The sequence below is a fragment of the Ascoidea rubescens genome (genome assembly GCF_001661345.1).
Source record: "Ascoidea rubescens DSM 1968 unplaced genomic scaffold ASCRUscaffold_4, whole genome shotgun sequence".
Classification (NCBI taxonomy): Eukaryota; Fungi; Ascomycota; class Saccharomycetes; order Ascoideales; family Ascoideaceae; genus Ascoidea; species Ascoidea rubescens.
This window is the reverse complement of record NW_017962916.1, coordinates 394,185-414,556: the sequence shown is the minus strand read 5'-3', so window position 1 is coordinate 414,556 and position 20,372 is coordinate 394,185. Positions and strand designations below refer to the sequence as shown.

Below are 20,372 nucleotides of genomic sequence, written 5' to 3'. Positions count from 1 at the left end.
TACATCACACGAAGAAGAACTCAAAAATGCTGTGTTACAAATGCAGGTCGTCAAGTCCATTGCTACAAGATTCGAAATCCAATTGCATGACGCGACAACAATACTTTTACCAACTTTGCTACCCTTCCCATTACTCACAGAGCGCCAGGCATAAATAAATTAGTTATCTCCTTAAAAGGGAGTAGTGCAACTTTGCGGTTTCAGTTGAAATAGATGATAGTAAAAGTAATGCTGCTGGGCTTTTCAAGAAAGCGCTAAGCGCTCAAGTGTTCAAAAACCGTAATAGATAGCTTCAAAAGATGAATTGCAGATAGTTTTGCTTTGGAGTTTAGGTAGCTTTGGTTGTATTTGATTATTATTGTTTGCTTAGTTCCATGTTAGATAAGCTATATTGTGGTTATATTATTGAGTGAAGAACAGCTGCTAAATTATTTCTACAAAAGAAAGAATTTGATAGTATTAATGGGTTTCTATTCATTTTACAAACGATTAACTTGTTACTATAAAATACTGAATTTCAATTTGAGTTGCTTACCATTTGATTATTCAGTTTTGTATTGTCGTTTAACATGTGATTTCATTCAGGAGTATATGATTCAAGCCTGCACAATGATGCAGTGAAATGGATATTCGCAACCAAAAAGGTAACAAAATAAGCAGTAACATTCTTCCGCACCCAGCCGTGCATGTCCGGAAGCATCCTTGCTTCAACTTTTAGAAGGCGCTTCGTAGTGCATCGGACATGCCTGTATTTAACATCACCCATTTTTCGCACCCCAAAATGATTCCTTGTGGAAAGCGGTGGTTGGGATAGGAACGCACTTCATTGCACACGTGAACCAATCCGTCGGAAACATCAATTGCATTCCAGGGTTGTAACCGCTCCGCCAACTTCAACGGTCGCTTGCAGCTTCAATAAGAACTTTAAATTCAATGACCGGTTCGAGTGAAATCAGGCCACTGCCATAAATGGGGCTGCGGTGAGGCACTCGGAGGTTTACATTCGGTCCGTTGCTGTGTGTAAATGACTTGCGTTTGTGGCGCTCTGCAATTTAACCAAGTCGGCTGATCAATAAGATGGTGATTTGTATTACGTTTCCCCTTCTTATATAGTTGGTCACCAAATATATTATGAGCGAATAGAGACAACACCCCGTTGTATTATACGCCGTAGCGAATGTCCAAGCGATCGATGATTTATATTGAAAAAATGAATATTATTGAAAGTGAAAGATTGAAGAGGCCGATAGCCAGCTTTTAAAGATCTGATTTAGAATTGCCAACGTCACAAGAAAACAATGACGACAGTAGCAAGGCTCAAGACATATCCACCATGAACCGTAAGCAACCTCTGACAATCAGGTAAATCAACACGAACTATTAAGATAATTCGCCAACCACAGACCGTGTTTACCGAGCGGTTATCAAGTGCGAGTGGCATAGATGATCTCCACGGATCGGCTCACCGGCAGTGGAATGGGTTCGAATCACAACAACCGCCATTTAAAAGGTAGTGTTTTGAAGTGAGAACATGGTAGTACTGAAATACTCCCATGAGAGTTGCAAAAGGAGGGCTTTTGCAATCTTTCAAGCAAGGAGGCGTTGGGAGTTCCTTCGCTTTGTGCGTGAAGAAGGTTTTCCGGCCAGTTTGGTTCATTGTTCTCTGCAAACACCCACTTCCTTAGGCGACAGATAAGGCAACACTCAAAGCATCGAATATAAAATGAAACGGATAATAGCAATACCACAGAAAATGATTCTCAGAATATGCAAATCAACTGATCCACCAAATACGTTATTATACCAAGTAATAGAGCTGATACTTGAACTACAGATTTTTTAATATCATCAAAATGAAACCGGTCTAGAAAAAATATAACTACACTTAGTCAGAGAAATGTATTACAATTATATAGCATAACAATGGAGAAGTCAAACAACCAATAACAATCAATTGAACCCAAAGCGACCTAAGCACCAAACCAAGACTATCATCGAATATACCATTCAAATAATTAAATAAAAAATTTGAACACAGAATCACTTGGCACCTTAGGGAGCACATGCCCAACATTGCTGTTATTATCGACTGTTGCAAAAGTAACAGCAAGATTGCGGACCCATTTCATTAGATGATAGCAGATTAAATTAATCTTTGGTCTGTTGGGTTTGGAGACTTGGATAGGCAAGTTGATAGCTGAGTTGTTCCACGTGATATAATTGGTTTTCCAAATTTCGACCAATATATCTGATATCCTCCATCACGAACACTGCTACTCCAATGCTCCGAGGTGAGATGTATTCGGCGTCACAGATCTGCCAGGCAACTGAGGGCTGATTCATGCAGTTCCTTTTAACGGGCTTCTGATTAATAAAGAGCTTATGACCACAAACAATACTTCGATCATCAATGTCTCCCGCCAAAAAATTGTCGGAGCATGCAAATAACTCAACCATGTTCACAGCGTTCGAAAGAGCAGCTAATTGATTTGAATAGAGTTAACGTGGCTTTTTTCCAGCACAGCTTAGATGGATATTTCGTGGTGCACTCAGCTATTAACTGAATTGCCCCGCACCAAAAGAAAATCACAACCTAATCAACCGGCAGCAAAATTCAATGGTACAAAATTTGATCTGTACAAGGATAGTTGTCCAGTATCCAGCTGGGACCCATCATTTGTTAATCGCTCCTTCTGTTGATTTATCATCATAGCTGTAGCTAGCAAAAACCCTGATTCACTATAAGCTGTTGACCAATTAATCTGACGAAGGTCTTGATAGGAAGCAAATGCATAACCTACTGTCAGCAGCTTCCAGTCCAGGATAGCGAGCCAGAATCACTCCAAGTTGTTCCATTATCACCAACGAACGTCAAAATCATTTCCCAAGCTTCGCCATTGAATCTGATGATCCGGCAATAAACTGTTCATCGACAAGTAATGGAACAATGGAATGGCGGTTGCTTTAAGAAAAATATAAATCACCAGGAGTAGCGGAACTTCATTGGAACCCGTTAGATTAGAAAGCATTAACCATTCTCCTGTACCGTCATAAAACCCGACTGCTGGATTTTATTGAGTGAATTGTGCAACGATCCATTAATCGGACGATTCGTTCATCTAATGAAGCTAAAAGATCTTTTAATGAAAATTGCAACGTCGAAATCACCACAAGGGAGGGCAGTTGTCAGCTCTATTTGTTGATCCTACAATTACTTTCAAGCTGTAGCAGCAAGAAAAACTTTAATAATTTCATACCTAGTTACTGGACTAAATGTGTGCGAAAAATCAATCGATTCAACTGCAGAAAAGCTTTGAACAACTAGTGTGGCTTTAGGAAAATAACCAGTTGTTGCTAAATTCAATGTAAACACTGAAAGCATCCAACTGCTCCTATTCCACCGGTATGGGTACCCAACAAATACGAATTGAACACAAGCATCGCCTGCAGTATTGATTCACAAGCAACTGAACGCATCGTCTCCGCAAAACTATGATCAACAGTGGTAGCAATGCATAAGGGTAGCAGTCATAGAAGTCACCGGTGTCTTGGTTTCAAGGGTATCTTTTAACTCATTTGTGTAGCATATTACTACATTAAAACGTCATCAATGTCTTCTTGACGAACGTATTCGGACGCACCAAATTGGACATCACCACATTCAGCCCCAGTGTTAGCATCAGTAACTTGATCAAGATCATCACTTGATGCAACTGATTCTTTTCATCCAATTGATTGTCATCCACACCATCTTTCGATTCATCAACAGACCTGATCTCCACTTACACATCATTTTCATTTGACTTATAGATTGATGTATTTTCTAGGGCAATTCCAGTTGGGTTATGTTTGATATTGTTAGCGGTGAAAAGATTTCCCCTCAAATCTCCTGGTGTAGTTAGTGCAGCTGCAAGAGCAAGCGAAGTATTTGGCCTAATCAGCGCAAATATTCGATCATTGAAAAGAAACATGGCTTTATCAAAGCTACGGAAACGGCTGACAGTCAGCCAACAGACATGGGGTTTGCACACATTGGCGGCCATTATACTTATGCCGTAACAAATAAAACCACAGCGGAAACATGTCATTTATGTCCATCGGTCAGATTAGTTTGTGGATCATGGGATAAGCAGCACATCCAAGCGCTGCAACATGAGAGCAATTGATTTTGATTCATAATATAATTCAAAAAGAGGAGGGATCAGAGCTTCCTGCTTGGTGGGAATCATATTCACTAAAATCTCTTCACATAACCCACTTTCATTCCACAAGTAATAAGAAACATTTGCTTCAATTAACATTGCGGTGGGTTTTGCACCATTGTCTTTTGCCAACGGTCACCGACCCCATTTTGAAGAGGACAAAAATGAATTGACTTTTCATCTTCGATTTTTTCGTACTGTCAAAAAGGTTTTGAACAGCTGATATGCAATTGGGCTATCAGAACGGACAGTATAAAACGTTTCATCAAATATTTGTTCATCAATATCAATTTGATATTTCATTTTCGGAATTCTTATTCATCGAGCAGAAAATCGAGCAACGACGACATATCATGAGTTGTCATCTACAATGGTGCAAAAACATCAATTATCTCCAATATCAACAATGAGAAAAGCACCGCAATATCAACATGAAGCATACCAAGATTAGTGGTTACCTCTCTTGCAGACGATTCATTAATAATCTTTTGTCGGTTTTCTCCCAAGAATCTGCTTTTGAGCTGCCCGCAACAGACATGCCGCGATTTGGCTATATCTTTTGCAGCATTCACAGCTGGATGCCTTATACGTTTATGCCAATTTGTAGTCATTAACGCAGCAGCAGAAAGAGAAGGAGTAATTCATATAATCTTAAAACGGCTCTGTTACCTGCCAATGCAATATTCAAATGAACACAATTATTTTTGACAGACAAGCAGGCCCTTGAATTCCAGCGGCTGAGTTTGAAATCCAATTACGACCATAGGGAGCATAAAGAACATGTTCCAATGATTCACTATTAACAATCAACACTGAACCTGTACCATGGCCATCAACATTAGCTTCGCTGATGCCAGCAATCTCATTTGAATCAATTGATCAGTTGCTGAACAAATAGAGGTTAGGCAAAGAATCTTAGGAAGTGCCCCAATCAAAATGGAATACTTTCGAGTATATCATGAGGTTCCTAGTTACCTTCACGAACTCAACAAACAGCGACTCATTAACTTGGTGGGCATGCCGAAGTGCCACAGCAGCCCAAGCGTCGGCTGGAACTGATGATCAAGCAAAATCTAGACGTCGTTTAAATCACTCACTATCTAAATGTCTGATTGAGAACAACGACTGCATGTTATCTTTCACTGTTTTGCCTTGTTGAGGAGTTCCTGACAAACACATTCAAACACTGTTCAGCCGGAGCCACCAGTAAACGCATCATTTCCAAGATGACTTGCCAAGGCCTTTCCATCAGAAAACGGATTTTGGCAAGTGTCTATCAATTGAATAAGACCCATCTCAGCGTAGGATTTATCAAAGGGAAAATCAGCATAAAAAGTAGATGTTTCTTGATTTGCATTGTAGCCCAAGAGAATATTGGAATAGAACTTATTAAACAATTTTTTGTAATGGCTTTCATTATAAAATGAACTTTGCCACTATTCCGAAATGAGTGACCTACTTTTAGTAGCAGCAACTTTACCACCGATAGAACAATGAAAGACTCCAAGTTGTCTGATACACGAGGGCGATTTTATCCAATGTGCGGCACCCCTTCCAATACAGCGGAAACAATTTTCCATTAGCCAACGTATGGGGAAAGGAACCAAAATCAACTGCGGCTTTGTTTGAATCAACATCATCAGCAAATATAAAAGGTTCCTCGATAAAAGATTGAGCCAACCGAACAAACTTAACCGCTTTGAATCTGCAGGCAGAAGCCCAAATAATATTGTTTGCTCCATTCATTGGTATCCCAGATTTTTGCGACGGAACGTTCCCAATTTGGATGATAACAACTTAAGGCAAATCCACGATAATATATGAAGTTGTTGAGATCTATAAAAAAATGAAAAAAAGAGATCGCCAGCATTTTATATAGAGAAGTGGTTTCGTGACCCTCTTGTATGTCTTCATTTGGCTGCTCAGTGTTGCACACTGGCAGCATTGGTGACGACCTCTGATCCAATTAGTTTCTAATAAATGAGGATGCCCATCTCGTTTAAGTTCTGCTTTCTTATGTAGCTATTCACTCTGATATATTCTATTGGATTCGCTAGGACAAATATGAGTCAAATTATGAATGTTCGCTGGCAGAAAAAAAAATACTAATAGATGTTGCTTACTGTACCACTTCACCCTCGGTCTTAATCTTCAATGCTGCTCAGTTCGGTCCGTTGTTTGAAGCATAAACAAAAATGTCATATTGATGCTGTTGAGGTCCGTTCAGTCATAGATAAGGTTCTTCTAGCCTCAATTGTCCATACGTCAGTTAGTAGTTGATCCGCTTTTTGCTGAATTAAAAAAACAGCTATACACTGGAAGCTATGGCCGTCAGGTATCCGCCATCTTCCGATAACTTCATGGAACTACCGGTGCTGAGGCCGCTGTGATGACCATCAAGTGATTCACTTTGTGAAAGTGGCGAAAAACATTATCCAGGAAAAACACCAACAAAAAAGTCTTAATGAATTCTATTCTGATATTCACCAGTTCTATAACGGTAATTGATTTCCCGTTATTTTTTACGCTGTGTCGGTTTTGCAGACATCAACACCGATAGGATTCTAACTCAATTTGGAGCCACTCATGAAATATGATTTACTGACCAAAACGTTTTGACATATCAACCTCGAGAAGGTGCATTTGCTGGTGACTCAGATTCAACAGTGTTAATTTCATTTAGTTACGAACAATTCAACATCCCAAATCGGAAAGATTGACATAGGATGGTTCCCCCAAAGAAGGACATTTGGCTAGTGGGTGTTTCTCACTACTGTCACTTCCCGCTGGATCGTTCATTTCAGCCAATCCTGTTCCTGCTCCGGCTACTCAGGTTGCCCCTCAAGACGATCACTCGCTGGTTGCGTGGTCGTTAAAAGTAACAAGAACGCGCATGTCCCATTCGAAGATAATATATTTCGATTGTGGTGCTTCCCAACATATTTGTGCTGACGTTGATTAGTTCAGGCATCTATCCTCTCATTCATGTCCGATTTCTGGTTTTGGTGACACTATCGTTGTTGTCAAAAATATTGAAACTGCGATGCCTATTGATGGTGGATGAATAAACAGTGATCTTCCTGCTCTCCATGAAAACAATTCATCTTCAATTACTGCTACAAAAATTAAAGACGGCTAGTGCTCATTCAAAATGATTGTCGTTAATTGAATAGTGCATTAGCCGATGAACAAGAAGCGTAAAAAATTACAATAATCTCTCTTAGCCCGAGTTGCTGCTGTGTCAATTGCCACAAAGTCCCATAAAGATTTGGGGCATTGAGCTGAGATTGGTATGAGACATAGAGCTAGAATCTATGAAACTTCTGTTGCTGGTGGTTAAAAAGTATTTCTGGTCACAAAAGAAAAGCCAACAAAATTGTTAAGAAATTGCGTAAAAGACGGGCCACCGCTGATCGTCCGGCTTCTCATTCTAATATTGTGGCGCCAATGAAAAGTGTTGCTGTTGAATAGAGTGGTTATTCTTTCGCGTTTGTTCACGATTACACAAGAAAAACCGTTCTTCCTCCAGTTGCCACACGATCATCAGCAGTTGTGAGATTAGAATATCATATAAAGTTTGCCAAACGTCAATTGGCAAAAATTGTTCTTACTTTCAAATCTGATAAAGAGTTTTCATCCAGAATGTTCAAAGATTTTTGTCATTCAGACGGAAACAAACAAGAATTGTCAGTTTCTTATGAGTTTTATCAAACAGGGGTGGCTCAGCGTTGGCAAAGAACCAACGTCACAAACGCCGGACAATGGGAATTGAGGCTAATCTGTCCAACTATTTGTGAAACGATGATGACATTTGTGCAGCGTTCTTTGATGAACTTCATTGCCAGCAAACAAGGTGCTTAGTTGACTACTAGTCCTTAAATGCCTCATGCAACAAAAATCAACTGCTGTGATATGGAAGGTGTTTGGATGTTCTCCTTGTGCCATCATCCCCAAACAAATCAGCAAACCAAAAATAGGTGTTACAAATTTCTTCTGTGCATTTGTCTGTTAGGACATAAATAGAGTGGCTTACTTAGTGTGCAGGTTTTTTAACTGCCTCCCTGTTGTCTGGTTTTTATGTCTTATTGATAAAACAAAATTTTTTCTGAATGAAACATTATTTGCTGCCATTTAATAAACTATTTCGTCTCCCGTTAAATTTACAGCTTCTCTTGCTCGTGTTATAGGGTGAAATCAGTTTACTGATATTAGTAACAAAAATAACAAAATTGCAGTTCCTTCAGATGATAGAGCAAATGATAACGATAATGAGAATGCTAAATATTTGGGCATCAGCTCAAATGATAAGGAGGCAGACGGTGTCAAAAACAATGAATTGCATTGAAAAACATCGGTTGCATGTTGTAAAGATAATCATCAAGCCGCTGATCTTATCACTAGTGCTAAATCAGTAAAGGACAAATGTCCCAATGCTTACACTGGTTCTTAATCCGATAAGTACCAACTTGCTGGAGCGAAACGAAGTCCTCGAAAGAATCTTTGGAACACTGAAAATCTACATCAATGGTATACAGATGACTAAACAAAAACAGCTCTAGACAAGTCTCCTCTAATACATTCGGCTGCGGGTCTCTTTGCCGTTGCCAGTCTTAACCAAATTCTGCAGGCCCAATCTGCAACGTTGTTGTCAATCATAGCTCTAACCAGTGCTTGAAAACAAACACTACATGTTGATTGGTCTTTCCAATGAGAAAGTCTTATTAGCCGCTGATGGGTGTTTACAATGAAGCCATCTACAACTAGTGCTTTTCTTAATGCAAGACTAGTTGCTCAAAGGTTTTCTCGGCTTGACAAAATTGATTATTCAGGAGCAAACTGTCCAGTAATTAAGTATGAAAATGATAGTGAATCATCTGCTGCTCAACCATCAAAGTCATTTAAATTCTTCAAATGGATGTGAACAGTGCAATCCTTCAAGCGCATATTCATACCGAAATTTACAAGAATATTCTTTCTGGACCGGTTGATGGTGCATATCATCTGAAAATCTGTAAGATACAAAATAATTTATGGACCCAAGCAATCTCTTATTCCTCGATACAAAAAATTGGTTAATGCTCCCAGTCGTTTGCGATTCATAGAGCTTCGTCTGAACACTGTGTGTTGTATTTCAAACAAAACACAAACCATTGTATTCCAGAACTATATGTGGATAATCATTTATTGCCACATCATCAGTTGCAGTGGTCCGGCTGGTGAAATCGTATGTCAGCACTTTGGTTAAAAAAAAAGACCTTGCAATAACTCAGGTTGTTTTCTGGACTTCTTGTTGGTGAAATTAAAAGCCAAATAACGGTGGCTGTAAACACTTTCGTCACAATCATGGCTCAGCAGTTTCAACAAGATGAGCCGAATTGCCAGGCTTCACCAATGACGACTGACGAATACAAGGTCCTACTTGATTGAGACGGCCCTAAGGAGCATGCTGAAAAATCATCACTTTGTAGATAAATTGTTCCTGAATTGGTTTTCATCCAAATTGTTTACGGCGCAGAATTAGTTTGCTGCTCGGATACTTACCCAAAATTTTATGAACGAGCCAACACAATTAAATTCTGTTAAAAGAATGCTGGAATATTAAGACTCGAACTCATTATTGGTGCATTACAATGCTGCATGATCAATTACTCTCGCTTAATGCGTTGACACAGTTTCGGCCGCACAGATTGGTGACCAAATATCAATTGGTGCTCAGCAGATTATCGTCAACCAGAACCCTGTTTCTTCAATCTCAACGACTAGACATTAGGGGTCCTGCTCAATTGCGATGCTCAGTACATTTCATTCACTATAGCAGTCAAAAACCCTCTGTGGGAATTCATGGTTGTAAATATATCAAACGTGAAGTTAATAAAGCAATTCCATCAGTTGACAACAATTCTGCTATAAAAATGGCTAACCATCCTAACAAACTCAGAAACTCCACACATAATTCAGTCACTTGCTACATTATAAGGACGATGAAAAATGTTCCGTGTTAACCTTTAAAAGTAGAAACTAAAGGTCATGTTAATAATATTTTGACTAGATCCCTGAATTTTAGAATTTTCAAAGGTCCCAAAAAATTGTTTCAATAATTGCATTGATGTTGGGTTTGGTTTTCATGTTAACCTCAAGTTGGATCTATCTCATTATTGTTGGTCGGTTAATTGCTGTTGGTTATGCTACGGGATTGTCATACTTTTCTTTCATTAAGTGTATTATTACAATTGTTACAACTCAAACATCTGGATTGTGCAACTGGTATTATTATCATTTTAGAAAATGATGCGGTTGATAATAAACAGCACTTGCTGTTGCAGTTCATTTGCTTATTCATTGAAGCTCTTAGTCCTCTTTTTATTTTCACCGTTTGAAGTTAAAGAAGTCCTTGATTGTAGCGGATCCAGTGGTGCCAAAAATTGGTTGTCCCCAATCAAGCAAACTAACAAACAGCGAGGGAAACAGTGGTGAGGAACAAAGCGGAGCACCTCCCCATGCCTTACTGCTTGCGAAGTTAATAAAGCATTGCCAGTGCAACGCACATGACATGACTTCACTAGCATCCAAATGTTCCATCACGTCATGATCTCTTCAAGATGGCCTTTGTTCAGATTTGATCCCATTTCACCGCGCCCGCATCCGACCTCTAGAGACCATAATTGGTATTTTCATCTGGTAACTGTTTGCCCAACGCGAACGGAGATTTGCAGGTCAAGTCAAGTCTTTGATTACATCAACCCAAATGCGTAAAGAGTGGCCACTGAGTTGAAGGAAGCTCTTGTGAGCGTCCCAGATGACTACATTTGAACCCACGCTGTCGGTCACTGGTCTACTTTTATGATACTCTGTGATTAAACATCAATCCCCATAAAGGGGGCCGACAATTTATTCTACCTTTTTCATTTTCATATTCATCTACCCTTCAATATTTTATTATTGATTTGCTGCAAGACGTTATCCGCTAAACTGCAAATTTTTGCTTCTAAGAATCAGTGATACAAATCAGTGAAACGAATGAACACCTCCGACTTTACATTTGGGCTTCGGTCTTCAATGCCAAAACGGCTCAGCTTGGTCTGTTCGTCTAGTGCATCCTCAATAAAGCGGTTATTCTTACTGATGACGTTCATTCAAAAAATTTAAAGTTGCATCAGATTCCATTTGCCATAGGTTGGATAGGGGTGGATTACGACCCACTCTATTAAAGAAGATGCTAAGTACTAGATGGTATCGCCGTGAGGTATCAGTGAACTTCGAAAAACTTCGAGTTATTCTCCTGATTGAGGCCGCTGTGATGATGGTCTAGACACTCTCTTTTAGTGAATGGCGTCATACAGTATCCAAAAATGAGCATAACAAAAAAGCCCTTAATTACTTCTATTCAAATATTTTCCATCTCTACAATGCTAATTGATTCGCAGGATAATTCTACGCTGTAATTGTGTTGCAACCATTTACTTCAAATTGGTTCGTAATCAAACAGGGGAGTTAAACAACAATTAAGTGACCGGCGAACGTGTCTTGGCCGATGATGTAAGTGACGATGCACTTCCTGCTGAATAAGCCTCCACACCGTGAGTGTCAGTTAGTAAAGAACTATTAAAAGGCGAAAACAAAAATGAATGACATGCTCTCTTTGTGCAAAGAGGACATTTGCTCAGTGAGTGTTTGGTGCTACGTCCAGCTCCTGCAGCATCATCAGCTGTACCCGATTCATCGGCCGCTGTGGCTGCTTTGGAAAACCCCAAACTTCATCAAAGCAGGTCTGTTCAGTGGTTCAAAGTAACTACTAAGCAAATGAATAATTATAACCGGTTCTATGTCAGGTCTGGTGATCCCAACAAATTCCTGCAATTAAAACTTGCTAAAGCCGCTGAGCACCTCATTCAACTCATATTAAAGTGTTGGTGACACTATCGTTCATGAAACATGTACTGGCGGTGACATTCGATAGAGTGGTGGTTTATCAGTGAATCAAGCCAGTGATCCTCATGATACAAATAAAATATCATTTTCGGCAGAGGCAAATAGACGGTCCATGCTTTCAATAATGGATAATTGTAACTTTCTCAAAGATGCATTACTAGGTACAAGGGCCGCATCAAGATAGTATCAATGGCTTGCGGCCCCCTCTGCTGTTGAACTAATCATAACAAAACTGCACGAACAATTAGGTGATTGTAGAGAGACTGTCGCAACCGATAGAGCCAAATTCGATTGCAACTTTGATGATTTTTCATTGCAACTGTGAGACGTGTCACGAAGGGAAAGCGACAAACATTAAGAATAGTCGCCCACACAACAAGCCACCGCTGCAGTTGAACTTCCTGATGATGTTGTTGGCCCAATGCCTGTTGTCGCTGCCGGTGAAAATAATGATTTTCATACCGCTAATGATTCTGTCTCAAAATATGTCGTGCGGATTCATTTGCCAGACCATCAATAGTTGTTGCAAATTTTCTCTATTATAATAATCTTACTCAACGAGTAGCGAATATAGGACTTACTAAGTGGGATCAGTTAACGTGCTTGCTTCCAAGCCGCTCATTAGCTGATGTCAATCCAAAGGAACCGAACATCAAATGTCAGTTCCATTTGATTCTCATTAATATCGGTCTGCCAATTGTTGGCAAACACTTATCGGGAACAACCCTACTACGATGCTAACCGAAAGAAATGTTCTTCATTATTTGCAGAATAGAGCTGTGATCTGCGCAGCACTGGCGATGAATCTGATAGCCACCAAGCATTCGTGTGCGTTAGCCAGTCCCTTTGAATTACTCTACAGAACACAACTCAGTGCTGTTATGTTTCTGTATTTGGGATCTGCTGCATAGGTTGCATTTCTCAAATAAATCAGCAAAACCAAGTTGGGAGATTCATGGGTCCTCCTGGCGTTCACGGGCAACGATACCAGATGCAACGCAACGGACTGCACAACACCCATAACAACTGTGTCGTTGTCAATATCCCTTGTCGCATTGTTGGAATCAGTTCATTTTCAATGATCCATCACTGGCCGCGGATCAAAACCAATTTCATCCGCTGTGGAAATGCTCCAACTGCTTCTGGTGATCCGACGAGAAATCGGTCCACCTCTTTGAACGTCAAACATAACACACTTCAACTTCTTCACATTCTGTATCAAATTGTAGCTCCAAAGTCGATGATGAGTATAGTAACATCAACGAAGATGAAAGAACCCAATGTTGTGTGAATGTCAATGAAATTGATTTAAACACGATTGTCGCGTCTCGCAATGATAGACATGACGTTGTTGATGCTCACTGCGGAATGGCAACTGACGTCCAGAGGACCTCGATAACATGAAAGCTGAGCTTTGATGACCTTCGACTCATTAGCGCACAATATCAATGACTCTTCTCATTGCAGAAGTTTGGATTCCGTCATTATTGCTGCGTTAACTGCTGAACCAACATGCGCAAACATCATCTCGAATCATGTACGTACAGCACAGCTGCGGACATTCTTCAGAACAATACTTATGTGATTGGACGTTTATTTTCATGGTAATCACTTATCAGCTGCCGCTGAGTGCCCACAATGAACGGAGCAGCAGAGCGCGATTTGCGCAATGACAGACCAGTACTGCAACTATGTTCGCTTCTTAGCCTTCCAAATGCTGCTGAAACAACCTGTTATATATTTTCTTATAAAGGTGCTTTCAATTCTTCTGCTGTTGCAGAAATAATGCCACTCATAATCCATCATATGAATCTGACAAGTTGGTTCCACAACAGAGCTATCGAACTCAATTCTGTGATGCCGCAGCCTGCCACAGCCTTTGGCATCAATTAACCAATAAATAATTTGTTGCTGCGCAATCAAATTTGCCACATAAACAATTAAGTTGTGGGGAAGGCAAATGAATTTGTATTGTCCACAGTCGTTGTGCGTTTCAATACCGGTCGGTGGCACATGGTCGGCTTAAGCTCTCAACAGCCAAACACCAATTCAGGCATTGACTACAGGTCGCTAATCATTCGCTTGCGGCTTCCTCAGGAACAATGGCCATGGAGGTAAATTCAAAAATCAGCTGCATGAATATGACCAAACAACCCGCAGGAGCGCCTGGTCATTTTTCTTCACTTCTTGTTAATGAGAAAATCGTTTCTACATTTTCATTTCTTGACGCTGACGAGAAAACGGAGGCCCAGAAATATTAGATGGAAGCTGCTCATCCACGGCCACACAAATAATGCCGACTCGTACATTGTGCTTGATAAAGCTCAGCGGTGTGGGGCCAACGCTGAAACATATTTAGTCAAATAATTAATTGGCGGATCGCCATTTGTCGCTGTTAAGTGCTTACAATATAGAATGGTCACTTTTAAAGGGTACCTTATTGAATTGAATGGAAATATCTGACTCGCTTATACCCCAATCAAATAGGAGGTGCTACTCATTGCACAATATTGACTATCTGGTGATGGCAAAGCATCTTGGTCAGTCGGGTAAGCCCGATTCTTTTTCAATAAATTGCCTGAAGATTATGGAGTCCATGCATTAGTTGGAAGTTATCCGTTCTAGAATACTCAGCACCCAGTTGCTTGAAACTCCCAAAAAGCAGACTTCAGTGGCCTTGCCGGCATGTAAAACTGAGTAGATTTAACTTGCGCAAACAGTCAAGGAAGCAGTGTTGCAAAGGCAGATTTTTAGATATAATCTTACGGATGGTGATAACCAAATTATTTACTGCGGTAACAGATCGGCTATCGTGTTGCCTAACCATATTACCAATGACTGAATCACCAAGCACATTTTGATGTCAGTCTCCCAAATGTCTACAGTTGGTCGCTCGGTGTCGCTCACCGGTCTGCGCCGGTGGCGCTCTGAGATCTAACCCAGTTGCCCATAAAAGGGGTGGCGATCACTTCTTCGATCTTCTTTCGTATATGCTGCTTTATTGTAATATATTACTATGGATTCGCTACAACAGCCGCAACAAAGAATAATTGTTGTTGTTCGTTTTGTCAAGCGAGTGGTTATTTGTCGGACTATTTTTTCCTGCAGATATCCGTATCCAGGATTGGAATACGTAGTGTCCGGTTGGAATAGACCATCTGCACAGTTACCACAAATCATGTCAGCCCTTATAAGGTGTGGCGTATGTGATTGTTTTACTGTAGTGTTTTCTTTTACACCGCCACTCCTACGTTTGTTTGCTGATCAATGGGTGGGTTAATAAAAGTTAATAATCTTACCCCCAGCTGTGTCATTTGACCAATTTAGAAATTAATAAAGATGCAAACTATTGTTGACAGAAATAATAAGTTTGATTTTTAACTAGCAGGGTTAACTGGCTTTTAACAATTATAATGTCAGAAAAAGTTTTTCAAATCAAAAATTATACTCCAAAAGTGTATCTCAATTCTTTGGGAGGGCCGAATCTGACAGCCCTTGAATTATTGGATGAAGAGCAGAATAAAATCCCAAAACAAAAACGTTGCAGAACAAGCAAAGCTTGTGATGGATGTCGAAAAAAAAAAATAAAATGTAATGGCGAAACACCATGCTCTAACTGTATTGATTACATCTGCAATTGTTCCTATGACTATGTTCCTAAAAAGAGACTGGTTGTTCGCAAACGAATTTCTTCCACTTTTGGGAACAAAAGACATCCAAAGAAGCCCACTCTCAAGCAATTAAATGAAAAATTAACCTCCATCGAAGGCTTGTTGGTTAATATAAATGAAAAACTAACTCAAACGAACGTGAATACTACTCCTTTCACTGTTGAAACAACTGATTTATCCATTAATCGAGAAAATGAACAGGAGTTCCCCAACCAAGAACTTGTTCCATTTGATTTAAAATCTAATTCTTCAAATGCTTCAAAATATAAAAGGGAAGCTATTCAAGAAGAAAAAATTCAATCCGTTAATGATTTTTCCACAGAACAATCTGATCAGAGCGAACAGTTTTTGAAAATACATGTCCCAAATAACTCTGATTCTTCAACAATGCTTAATAAATTAACGAAAACTTTGCACCCTTATCACATTTCATCGTTATATTCTGATGACCCATTTTTCATTTTTAACTCCAGATGGTCAAAATGGATTCAAAACACTCTTCCAGGCACAATTAATTTTACAGGGATATTCAAGGATTTATCCTTGAGCATTCAAAATATCATTATTTCCCAGTCAAAACATTGGACAGAACCAATTAGCTCTTCTTCCATAAAACCCTTACCAAATCAATCTACCGCTTTTTCTTTATTGCTAATATTAAAAGATCTTCCATTTCCATTTTATATTGTGGATAAAGATGAAGTCCTCTCTTTGTTTCATCTGTATTATGCCAATGAACCTGAAAAGAAGCTCAATTACTCCGAGTTATTGCTAATGAATTTGGTACTATCAATGGCAACTTCAGTTTTGTTGAATTCAAAATCAAAAGAGGAGATATTGTTGTTTTTCAATAATCAATATCAGATTTTAGATTTGAAATTGATGAAACATTCTTATTTCCTAAACTCCATTTATTACTTTCATTGTGTTTGCATCTTTTGTGAAGGTATTGAAACAATAAAAGCTTTATTATTATTGGCCATTTTTAACGATAATACTTTTCTTTCAAAGATAAATTATATGTTGTTATCTACTGCTGTTAGGTTTGCCCAACAAATTGGCCTTGATAGAAAAGAGAATTATAAAGGAATTGATGAAAAAACTGCCTTAAAAAAGAAATTTATTTGGTTTCTTTGTTTGAGTTTAGACTCTTCATTTTCTTTGAGATCAGGTAGACCCCCCATCATCAATATTAGTAATGTTACAATGAGTTCCAAGCAAGAATACTTAGATATTATGACTAAATTATTTAAATTAGAAAGCAATTTAAACAATTGTGAAGAAGCACTTTTGTCTGAATACTTGAATAAGTTTTTTATGGTTAATCATTTTTCTTCAAAATTAGTAATCTCATTTTTATACAGTTCCTTAGATGAAATATCATCGCTGGCATACGAAAATCTTTTAGGTGCAAAAGCCTTAGGAAACAAATCGTTAAAAGATGTAATGGATATTGCAGATAACTTAATCAAAAAGCTTGAAACCTGGAGAAAATTCAACCCCGACCTTATAAAACCAGGAACAGAGATTCACTTATCACTGTTTAAAAATAATGACAGAAACCAAGTTAAATCCTATGAGCTATATTATCATGTCTTGATGACCCATCAGAAGTATTATTTCTTAGTCATGTCCATTAATTTAATTGTTATTAGGCATCGAACAAATGTGATATACTCCACAAATAGTTCAACTGCCGGTGAAATGCCAATAAATTCCAATAATGGCAAAGGGTTTGCAAAATCCGACCCTGGTCATTCTTTGTATATTAACACTTCAACAGCTGCGAGAAAGCTTTTGATTATTTTTCAGAAATTTGACCGAAACCTTGTGCTATCGGCCAATTGGATGTTAATATATCCAATGATTTCATTTCTGGTGTTGTTTTGCTCAATTTTAGCGGTGCCTAAGTCAGAAACGGCCAAAAATGATATCCAGATATTAATAAACTACCACAAACTGTTTTTTTCCAAATTTGATCCGGAATGTTGTGATGAAAGATTCAAAGTTCTTGATGATTTATTGAGAACCATAGTCAAAATCAGCATCAATGTCTACAACTATAAAAATAAGGAAAATCGTGGCCAGAACTTTTGGAAATTTTCAGTCAGTCCATCTGCTTCAAACACTAAATTATATTCAAATGGGGAATCGACCAATAAAACCATTTCAAAAGACTGGGTTGATCAGCGAACAAGTAATAATACTCAAAATGCCGCTAAACCTGATCTTCACAGAAGTGATAAAAAACATACACTGGTTGGCAAAGTTTGTAATGAAGATGATATTGATCAGGAAAAACTGGGCTTTTGTAATAAGGATAATATTTGTAGTCCCTCAGATTCATTTACTTCAGACAACTGTTTTGATGAAATGACTACCGGGCTTATGTTTGAATCAGTTTTTGGATTTCCTTCATTTTTGGCTGATTTTGAAAGGTAAACTTTAACAAGTCAAGCAACTGCTGTATTAGCTAAAATAAAAGATAGAATGATATTTATTATCGTATGAAATCCACCATCAAAACAAGATGATAAAGATTAGAGGATAATGGGGTTTGGTGGATCATCAGGTTTTAAGGCGTGGGTTAGATAGAAATAAACTTTGGTTGATACTGGAGAGCATTTTGGAGTTTTATGTCTAAAAGAAATTTGAAAGGCCCTATCTTTAGATGAGGTTCTCTAGTTAATTTTGTAAACTTTTGTTTTTTTTGCAACCAGTTTAGATATTTCAATTTTTTTGTGTCGAATTGTGTAAATGGATAAAGACGTTAAAAGTGATTTCATATTCTTTGGAAATGGGATGAAATTCGTAGTAATAAGTTTCACCTTTCAAGAAAAGAAAAGGGAAAGACCACAATTAAGCAAATGTACGTTTCTTCGTTAGGGCAAACATAAATAATAACCTTGAGGTGAATATAATTACATTGAGTTGAAGGCACCCAAGGGGTAAAAAGTTTGGTTGGATGTCAAAATCAGCTCATTTTGAAATGCAAACGTTAGTCGAATTCAATTTGACTAGAATTTTAGATCAAACAATGTAAATTTTATAAAAGTGAATACAAACTTCAATAGAGCAGGAGTGTTTGTATATAAGTGAAATCAAATGAACCTGGAATGAATTTTTTTTTGAAGATAGTGATTTTCAAAATCTTTGAGAACGTTGATAATAATTAAAAAAATGAAAGAAGATAATTTTATTGCAGAAATTGATTTATTCTTGAATCATAGGATTCCCTGTCATCTTGAAGAAACTGTTGGATTGAAAAACAGTTTTCCTGAGATCTTTTGCAATAGGTTAATAAGTTATATAAAAGCGATTGGGTATATTAGAACGACCAAGCATTTGAACAACAATAGGTGTTGTGAGTTTGACGATGAAATTGATACATTTTTTTGGAGTTCCTCCAGCTATATAAGCTGGCCCAAAGAGCTTGATGAGGCACTACTTGAGGTGATTGATAAAAACTATACAACGATTGTGTACCATCCAAAGCTAATTGAAAGGGTTCTACTATGGAAGGCAATAAATTATGTGAAAGATTTGAATGATGGTGAAGGAGTCGAAGGTGGTGAGTTAGAGCATATCAGTGGAGATGATTGTAAAAGGGAGAATGAGAATTACATATGGCTCGATGGTTGTGGGTATAAGAAGTTTATGATAAAGTTAAAAAGAAAACTCAGAGAGATCAGTGATATTAAGATGAAAATTGATATTGGAGTTGATATTAATATTAAGATAAATGACATCGAGCCCAAGTGCTTCAAGAACCCAAAAACATATGTCTATTCAATCCCAAGAATTAGTAAACACAGTGATACTAAAATGATAACAGAGCAAATTCCTAAGAGCTTTCCAAACTATGCAGTTGTGATAGAGCTAATAAAATTGAGCAGATTAAGAGAGGAGGAATTTAATGAAAGATATATAAATGGCAAAATAAAAGACAAAATAAGATTAAGAAGTGTTATTGAAGATGTTTTGAAACTCAATGTGATTGAAATGAATCCTAAGGAGCTAATTGAAAGTACGTTAACTATAATTGAAAGGTGGGAGACGAGTGACTCGTTTAATTTATTAAAGGATTACTTTGAGTTTGACTGAGTGGAGGTGTTGGTGAAAAGAGGTATTTGCTAGTGGTAAGTGATAGAAAAAGAGAGTTGACAATTAATTGGTTCAAGACACCACCAAGAAAAAACAGGCAAATTGAAATATAATTCCTTAGAGAGAAATTTTATTAACTTAAATTCCATAGTGATATGAGTTTGTCATAACCCAAGAGGAATAAATCTTACCACATTTTTACAAAAAATATGAGATAAGGAAGACAAATGGAGCAATGGTGGATAAAGTGGACAAGAAAGTGTGTAGAATAATTGTAAAAGCAATTAATAAGTCAAAGTTATTGGATTAGTCGTTATGAAGTTGGTTGAGTAGTGTGTAGTTGAAGAGAATATCAGTTGAAATTCACATTCAATAATTCTTTAACAGTTAACTTTAATTTTGTAGAAGATGGCAGGTGTGTAGTCCAGAGATGTAAGTGAACAATAGAAAGTTTTGAGAATTGGAA

At 38.1% G+C, this 20,372-nt stretch overlaps 6 protein-coding genes across 6 annotated transcripts; 4 read left to right on the top strand and 2 right to left on the bottom strand.

Moving 5' to 3' along the window:
• The first annotated feature begins 4,604 nt into the window (after nucleotides 1-4,604).
• Nucleotides 4,605-4,865, top strand: ASCRUDRAFT_75145 (uncharacterized protein). Its single transcript, XM_020192948.1, has one exon. The coding sequence runs from the start codon at nucleotides 4,634-4,636 to the stop codon at nucleotides 4,814-4,816; it is 183 nt and encodes a 60-aa protein (XP_020048189.1). The 5' UTR covers nucleotides 4,605-4,633; the 3' UTR covers nucleotides 4,817-4,865.
• A 634-nt stretch (nucleotides 4,866-5,499) lies between these two features.
• ASCRUDRAFT_138812 (uncharacterized protein) lies at nucleotides 5,500-6,096 on the bottom strand. The gene has a single exon (XM_020189147.1). The coding sequence runs from the start codon at nucleotides 5,942-5,944 to the stop codon at nucleotides 5,639-5,641; it is 306 nt and encodes a 101-aa protein (XP_020048188.1). The 5' UTR covers nucleotides 5,945-6,096; the 3' UTR covers nucleotides 5,500-5,638.
• Nucleotides 6,097-12,907: 6,811 nt separating this feature from the next.
• On the bottom strand, nucleotides 12,908-13,365 carry ASCRUDRAFT_75143 (uncharacterized protein). The gene has a single exon (XM_020192947.1). The coding sequence runs from the start codon at nucleotides 13,150-13,152 to the stop codon at nucleotides 12,988-12,990; it is 165 nt and encodes a 54-aa protein (XP_020048187.1). The 5' UTR covers nucleotides 13,153-13,365; the 3' UTR covers nucleotides 12,908-12,987.
• An 868-nt stretch (nucleotides 13,366-14,233) lies between these two features.
• On the top strand, nucleotides 14,234-14,392 carry ASCRUDRAFT_80242 (uncharacterized protein; the record flags this gene model as incomplete). Its single annotated transcript, XM_020194477.1, has 1 exon — nucleotides 14,234-14,392. One exon carries the CDS (start codon nucleotides 14,234-14,236, stop codon nucleotides 14,390-14,392), a length of 159 nt encoding a protein of 52 aa, XP_020048186.1.
• A 1,152-nt stretch (nucleotides 14,393-15,544) lies between these two features.
• Nucleotides 15,545-18,244, top strand: ASCRUDRAFT_69603 (Zn(II)2Cys6 transcription factor; the record flags this gene model as incomplete). Its single annotated transcript, XM_020191688.1, has 1 exon — nucleotides 15,545-18,244. The coding sequence occupies one exon, from the start codon at nucleotides 15,545-15,547 to the stop codon at nucleotides 18,242-18,244; it is 2,700 nt and encodes an 899-aa protein (XP_020048185.1).
• Nucleotides 18,245-18,613: 369 nt separating this feature from the next.
• Nucleotides 18,614-20,096, top strand: ASCRUDRAFT_138764 (uncharacterized protein). Its single transcript, XM_020189144.1, has one exon. The coding sequence runs from the start codon at nucleotides 18,983-18,985 to the stop codon at nucleotides 19,904-19,906; it is 924 nt and encodes a 307-aa protein (XP_020048184.1). The 5' UTR covers nucleotides 18,614-18,982; the 3' UTR covers nucleotides 19,907-20,096.
• The last annotated feature ends 276 nt before the right edge of the window (nucleotides 20,097-20,372 follow it).